Source organism: Aptenodytes forsteri, unplaced genomic scaffold (genome assembly GCF_000699145.1).
Source record: "Aptenodytes forsteri isolate BGI_AS27 unplaced genomic scaffold, ASM69914v1 Scaffold209, whole genome shotgun sequence".
In the NCBI taxonomy this organism is placed as follows: Eukaryota; Metazoa; Chordata; class Aves; order Sphenisciformes; family Spheniscidae; genus Aptenodytes; species Aptenodytes forsteri.
The window spans coordinates 46,014-53,709 of record NW_008795034.1 but is presented as its reverse complement, the minus strand read 5'-3'; the positions used below and the strand labels follow the sequence as shown (position 1 = coordinate 53,709).

Sequence of the window (7,696 nt, the reverse complement as noted above, 5' to 3'; positions counted from 1 at the left end):
GACCTTCATCTACATCCTCATTTGCCTGGCCCTCAAGTTCCAGGGCCCCATATCTGTTGTGTAAGGGCAACTGGGAAGGTGAGGGAGGCCAGGAGGGGGTTCGCCTGGCACCCTGAGCAGGGATCTGTTTCCATTCCCCCGTCACTTAAGTCCCCTCCTTCTGCCTGGTGCCAAGAGGGCAGGGGATCCTCTGCTTCTCGTGGAGCCTCCATCTGCTGCCTTTGCCTCAGGGATGGTAGGGTGTGGCTCCAGCAATCTATCTCCTTCTCACACTCCCAGATACTCCTTAACCTTTCCACTTCCTCCTTCCGCTCTGCCACCAGGCCGAGCAGATCATCCACCTGGTCACACCGCACGCAGGTGTTGTCTCTGCTGCCCTCCAGTACAGCTGTCAGGCTCAGGCACTCCCTGCAGCCAGAGACCTGGACAGCTGTATGTGTGAGCTCCCTGCCCGCTCGCCTTCCCTGCACGAACTGCTGCGCCACGCCCTTCTGCCACGCCACGGCCTGGTCGCTCCTGCTCCCTGGGGGCTGCTCTTGTATGTGAGGGGGTTTGGCCGCCATCCCTCCTGTCCCAGCCCACGCCAAGTCAGAGCTGCCGCTTGTCAGGAGCTCCCTCCTCCGGCTCAGGGGGAGGGGGGGGCTGGGGCACCCTCTCACTCCCTGCGCTTTTGCCTTCGTGGATTTTGCCACGGTTTTGCCGCTTTAGGAAGGGTCCCCCCGGTGCGATCCTCCGCTCCAGAGCCCTTCACCTCGGTGGCTTCCTGCAGCTGGGGGCAAGGCAGCTGTGCGTGGGGGGGTCACAGCACAGAACAGCTTCCCCTCCCAGGTCTACTGCGGGCTTTGCGTCCTTTTGAGGATGTATCCAGTTACTACAAAACAAATCTCAGTAATATACTGCAGTCGCAGCTGTTACACAGCCCCCTCCGGGCCTGTGTTCTCGGGGTGGTGAGGATGGCAGTTTCAGCTGGGGAGGAGGTCACCCGTGAGCTGTTGGAATCCTGAGGCCTTTGCTGGGAGGAGTGTGATGTTCACAGTGGGGATTTCTTCCTCCTCACTCTCAAGTCCACTGGGGCCACTTTTAAACATTGTCTAGCACATCCTACCCCTCTTCATTGCTCTGCAGCTCCACATTACGTCTGCCTTTATAGTAAGTGGTGTGTTGTATGCATGCTGGATGCTGGTTCTTTACTCTCTTACCCCTGACACTGATTTTTGCCAGCTCTTAAATTTGTGTCACTGAAAGGAACTGCCGAAGGGTGAGTTCCTGGTGGGGCCTCAGCTACCACTCTATGCCCACCCCTCCAGGCTCGTACTGCTCTACCCTGCACCTTCACCCCAGAGTTTATTCTGTGTAACTTCCTGTTACTCATTCCCACCCTTGAATTACTAACAACAGACACCACACCATGCCACTGTAAAAGGGAAGCAAAACTAAAGCTAAGTAGTTAACAGCCACTTGGTAATTAGATGCTGTTACAAACTGAGTAAATCAAACAAAAACTCCAGGCGAGCTGAGACAAGCCTGGATGAAGCCTGACAGCCCCAGTCCTGAGGCTTTGCAAGCTCAGTGCAGACCCCATTCCCCAGTCCTATCCCAGCCTGTTTTCATGGGCTGACGTCCCCGTAACCACAGGTTTGGGGTGCTGAGCTGCTCACCTTGGCTGCTGGGTGGTGCAGCCTGCGGGCATGGGGTCTCAGTGCCTCATTAAGGCCTCTTCCTTCCATTTGGAGAAGCTGGGCTGTTCTTTGGGAAGGAAGGGGTTAAACCTGGCTCCTGGAAGGTCTTTGGGGGTGCCAGCTGGGCTGGGGGCATGAGGGGCAGAGGCAAGGAGCTGCAGGCTGGGTGAGCAGGATCCTGTGCAGCACTGTAGGGGTGGCCATTGCGTCCCCCCCAGAGGGGCTGGCCTGGCTGGGAGGGGGGTGAGGGGACGACGCCTGGGACAGCCCCAGCCCTCACCTGCCCTGGGATCCATGGGCAGAGCTCTGCACCTCAGTCCTGCTGCTGCTGGGCCCTCGGTGGCTCTACTCCCCCAGGGAAGGGCCACACGGTTGGCAGCACCTGTGGATGGGGGGGGCAGTTCCCCCTCCCTTCAACAGCATCCCCTGCTGCGACTCCTCTGTTAATAGAGTTAACTGTTAACAAAATTTCCTCCGTTAACAGCCCTGCTGCCTGCGCAGTGCCTGCTGCACCGGGGGGCCCAGCTGGGGCACCCTGGCACCACCCCTCGCTGGCTGGCCCCAGCCTGGGGTTTTGCATCCCCTGCCGACCTGGGGTTGCGGCTCAAAGGGTCTCCTGGAGGCTGCCTGTGCTGGGGGCATCTCTTCTCTCCCAGGTGTCCTACCCCTCCTGGGCTGGGGGGCTGCTGCTTGCCCAGCCTGGCTTCCGAAAAGCCAGGCCTGGGGGGGCCGGGGAGGCCACAGAGCTGGTAGGGCCAGCTCCCCGCCTGCCCCTCCTGGGTTTGGAAGCACACCAGCTGACAGAGGGGCTGAGCTGGCCCCAGGCTGCTGCCTGGCCCAGTACAGAAATGAATGCAGGTGCACACCTGGTGGCAATGCTTCCTCCTTTTCCCCGGGGTGAGCAGGGGCACGTTGACGCCCCTCGATGTGGCCCTGCAGAGCAGGCAGCGCTTGGTGCAGGCAGGGAGAACCACTGTGCAGGCAAGGAGGGGCACAGAGGGATCACCCTGTGCTGCTGCCAGCTCCTGCCTGTTACCAATGTCCCCATCTTGCCCACCGTGCAGGACTTTGTCCTCAGCCCAGGCCTGCCTGCGGAAGGGGCTGGCGCTGCCGGTATGGTGAGGTGCTGACTGCACACTCTGGGAGTGAAGAGGCAGACACCCACTGCTGCCACGTTCCCTAGAGGCACAGGGTGCACTGATGCTGCATGTTCACTCCCCACCAGGGCCACTGCCACTGGGGGGTCTGGCCACCCTCCTGGGGCAGTACGTGCTCCAAACTGGACAGGACCAACTCCAGGGTTGGAGGAACCTCCTCAGGGCAGGGGCTCGCCTTGCTTGGCAGCTTCCCAGTGGTTAAAGGACCTTGGCGGAAGTGGGGTGGTGGCCAGCCCAGCAGGACCATGGGGCTGCCAGGGCCTGCCCACTGCTACCTGAGCTGGGCAGGCACCCAGGGGTGCTGCAGGGCTCCTATGGATGGAAAGCCAGCCAGGGCCACAGCAGCCCAGCTCACTTTGTTCTTTGGACCGTTACTTTTAGTGCTGTCAGCTTTGGTGGGACATACCCTCCCCAGGCTGGAGAGAGGCAGCTGCTCAGCTTGAGGGTTCACATTCATGGGGCCACATGTGCCCTTGCTGTAAGGTGACTCAGTACCTGCTCAGGGCCAGGGAAGTTTGTCCTGGAGCTGGTGACAGACCCATGCAGCATTGCCTGAGACTGCCCAGCCCTGGGGAGCCATGCAAGGCAGGCACTGACTGGGGAGACCCACTGTTTGTGCCTGGCTGGTTTTTGGGCGGCTTGGCTCCTTGTGCATGGTCGCATGTGCGCTAGTGCCAGCTCCAGTGCTGCGCCCAGTCCCATCTTGCAGGGCAGTGACACAGCTCATCAGCATTGCCTTTGGCTGGCATTCAGCCCATACAGGTGTCTGGCTCTGGGCTCCAGCATGCACCATATCCTCATGCCATTGCCTTGGGGTCCTTTCTTCCTGAGCCAAGTGCTAAGGTGGCCTTCCTCTCCCAGGTGGCCATCCAGATCCCCAGGGAAAGGCCTTGTGCTTACCCACCACCACCCCTTGTGTGTGTGTGCTGAGAGCCCTCATAGCTCGAGACACACACACACACACACACACACACACACACACACATCACTTGAGCCCATGTCCCCATGCTACATCCATAGCTCTGGTCATCTCACATGGGGTAGCCTGGGCAAATGTCCGGGGGATGCCAGGACATTGGGTAGGAAAGGGCTGCCTGTGCATCGTGGCCCCCTCCAGACACAGCACAGATGGTCCCACACAGACCAACTGGCCCCCTAAGTGCTACTGCTTGGCCCCCTTATTTCCCTGGTTAGGTTAGCCCTGTGGGGCTGGTACGGGAACCCAACCAAGCTCTTGTGCCATGGTTGCCAGCCTACTACTCTCCTTCTTCCTGGCATGTGGCAAGCCACAGAGCCTGACTGTGGCAGTCAGGCGTGTCCTGGCACCTTTCTTTGACAGGCTGAGCCCAAACTGAGCCTGGTGGGACCCAGGAAAGCAGGAGGTGCTCTGTGAAACCCCAAATATTGCAGTGACTACCATCTCCTTGCCTGCCAATAAGGCCACGGCGGCTGGTCCCCAATTTATCCTAGTCTTAAACTTGTTTTAACTGGTTATACTGGATGAGTGGCCCCAGTCCCACAAGTGAAGGCTGGAGTTTGGAGTAATGGTGGGGTACCCTTAGTGGTGGAGGGGGTGATCAGACATTGCAAGGCAATGGTCCATATTTTGGGGTGCTTTGTAGCCAGAGCCAGGGCCCCTTGCTGCTTTGGATGATTCCTAAGTAGTCTACATTAACAGTGCCAAGCTGCAGGGTGGGCAGGCTGGGAAAGAAGAAAAAAACGCTACAACCAGACAGGGGCTGAAAGCCTAAGAAGAGCCTGAAACCAATCAAAAGCTAGAAACAGCACAAGAGACACCCCAGAGCAGGGAACAAGTACCCCAGGGGCTGCAGCTGGAGGAACCAGGGCTATTCCCCGCCCAGCCGTGTCTCACCATCCATTGCGTGAAATTAAAGAAAGCAACAGAGGAGCCTGGGATGCAACAGGGTGAGCTCAGGCCTCCTGCCGCCTTTTCCAGTGGTGGCTGAAGTCAGGGCTAGTGCAAGAGGGTGGATGGGGAATGGGTACTAAAAATGCTGCAGAGCTGCACACAGGTCTGAGACCAGCTGCTGTGGAGCCATGAGCGAGCCCGGCTGGCTGCGGGGTATAACCCTTCATGGGCGCGAGGGCTTGGCTGCTGGCACGAGGCATCTCTGGTTACCAGAAGTCTTCACCATGTGCAGGGCCAAACTGCTGGGAGATGGTCCCTGGCACTTGCCTGGGGGGAAACTCACACTCACTGGGCTCTCTGCCCCCCTTGCGGGGGCTGTCACCTTGCTCAGGGTGTTGATGGGCTGAGCCAAGTGCAGGTGCAACGCCTGGGGGCTCCCCAGGCTGGAGGACCCTCCTTGACTGCCAGTTACCTCCAAGCCTGGCAAGTGTCCCCCCACAACCACTTCCTCCCTGCCTGTCCCATCCCTCTGTTCATAGCCAGAGCCAAGGGGTAACACAGAGCATGGAAAAGAGCCTTTATTTAGAAAGCACGTGGCGCCCAGTGCTCCCGGGCCCTCTTCCCTGCTATCTCCCACCCGACTGAGCACACTGACATCCCTCCAAACCACCCGCCCCCACTTCCTCTCACTGTTCCTTTTGCTGTGGATGCAGAGACCTCCCCCTGCCCCGGCAGCTCCTCAAGTGCAGGACTCACTGCCTGGCCACGGCACCCGCCCCATCCCGCCCTCAGCCATGCACCTCCATCCCCCTGTGAGCACCCACCCCTGTACCTGCCCAACAGACACCGCAGCCCCTTGTAGCTGTGCCTACGCCATGCACCCATCCCCATATGCTCCCCGGCCAGGGTGTTCCTGCGCAGCCCCCATGGAGGCACAGGGCCAGGAGCAGGGACATTCCCCGTCCCTGCGCTGCTACCGGTGTGGAGGCTCCTGCTTCTGGTGTCGTGGCCACTGCTGCCTGCGGAGGGGCTGGGGGCTGAGCAGGGGGATGTGTCCGACGAGGCGCAAAGGCGAGCCCGGGCTGGGAATTTTGGAGCAGGGAGATGCTGGCTGGTGTTCCAGGGCTGGGAGATGGTGTCTGGGAGGTGCAGCCGGCACGGCAAAGGGCACAACAGCCTCCGAGGGGATGAGAAAGGCGGGCACAAAGCCATAGGAGAGATCGAAGGCTTTGGGGGCTAATCCACTCCGCAACGGGGCAAGGCGGCCTCGTGCCGGGCTAGCCAGGGCACCTGGGTGCCCCGCGGGGCCCGCAGGGTCCCTGCCCACCTGGTCCTTCTGCAGCAGCTCCTGCAGTTTCTCCAGCTGTGTCCGGCAGATGTGGGAGCGTGTGCGGCTCTGGCAGAAGGACTCCAGAAAGGAACCGAGGGGCAGGTCCTGGGCCAGGAACTGCTCTATCTGTGCCTGTGGGACACGCGGTGGGACAGCATCAAGCCAAGAGAGCCATGGGACCACGGAGGGAGCCCAGACGGCTGAGCCCCCCCGGGCTCTTCTCCAGGGCCTGGCACGTGGGAGGGCATGGAGAGGAGTCCGGGGCCCAGGCAAGGAAGGGGCAGCAGCACAGGGGTCTTGCCTGACTCACCTCCGACTCTGCCTCGGAGGCATCGAGCTTGGCTTGGAGCTGGCCCAGGGCGCTCTGCGGGCTCCAATTCTCCAGGTATGCCTCTGTGTTGGGAGGGGACGGGGCTGCCAACAAACCTCTCCCCAGATGCCCCCACTGCTGGGGCTGCAGTCTTTCCTATCCCCAAGCATCAGTTCCCCCCCCGAACTGAAACACCCCCAAACACATCCCTGGAGCCGCCTGCACACCAAGGCCTGCATCCCACTGCGGCATTGGTCCCAACCGAGGGCTGGCTATGTCGCAGGCAGCATCACCCCCCACTGCTCCTGATCATGGCTGGGCCATTTCCCTGGTGCAGGTTCAAGGGTGCTGAGCCCACCCAGGCCCTCGTATTAACGTGGGTTGCTCTGGCTGTGCTGGGCTCTGCCTCATCCCATCTGCTGCGCCCCACTCACCCAGGCGCTGCTGCTTGTCCCAACAAGCCTCTCGTATCTCCCGCAGCTCCTGGTACTTGATGGCTAAGGAAGCCTTCCCGTCCTCCAGCCGTGGGCGCAGGGAGAGGTTCACCCTGGCCAGGGTGCAGTTTGAAGCCAAACACATCTCCCGCTCCAGCTGCAGACTCTGAAACTGTGGGAATGGGAATGGGGGGTGGGGGGTGTCAGCACTGGGAGAAATGGGCAGAACCAGTCAGAGCTGGCAGCCTGCTGGGAGGGGGTCCATCTCCATCCAGGGACAAACCCTCTCCTGCACTGTACCCATCCCTCTGCTCTGCCTAGAAAGGGGGTACGTCTCGAGAGGGATGCAATGGCTGGACCTGGGCTACCCATGGCACAGGGCAGCTTACCCTGAATGTGGCAAACCTCACAGCTGGCTACCCAGCCCCCTTTGCAGAGGAAAGGACTTGTTAGCTAACAAGGATGTCAGGAGAGAGACACACACCCTCTCTTGCTGCGCACACATCTTCTGCCCACGCAAAGAGGGAAGTAGAGCATGGTGCCGGGCTGCAATTTGAGATGCCCAGGGGAAAGACGCTGAAATCAGGCTGAGAATTATTTCAAAATAACCTGACCCTGTTCCCGCAAAGGAGTGCCAGGAACCACTGGAGCCAGGGAGCACTTGGGGCTCATCCCAGCTGCAGGGAATGAAGGCAGAATGAGGGCACAGTGAGGGGCCAGGGCCAGGGCCAGGGCCTCCCAGCCTCCCCCAAATCTCTGGACAGTGAGAGCAGCGGGGGCAGTGGCTGCGGCCCTGCTCCGTGTTTTGGTGGCCCGAGGCTGCCTGGCAGGCAATGGCTGCTGAAACCCCGAGCAGCACCAAAAGCCCCGGGGCAGCCGCCGGCCGGGACGCCCAAACTGAGGTTTCCCCGCGGCC

At 60.7% G+C, this 7,696-nt stretch overlaps 1 protein-coding gene across 1 annotated transcript; it reads right to left on the bottom strand.

Moving 5' to 3' along the window:
- Positions 1–5,679: 5,679 nt before the first annotated feature.
- Positions 5,680–6,948, bottom strand: VPS37D (VPS37D, ESCRT-I subunit). Its single transcript, XM_019471305.1, has 3 exons — positions 6,781–6,948; positions 6,347–6,429; positions 5,680–6,168 (listed from the first exon to the last, which is right to left on the bottom strand). Exons 1-3 carry the CDS (start codon positions 6,923–6,925, stop codon positions 5,680–5,682), a joined length of 717 nt encoding a protein of 238 aa, XP_019326850.1. The 5' UTR covers positions 6,926–6,948.
- Positions 6,949–7,696: the final 748 nt, after the last annotated feature.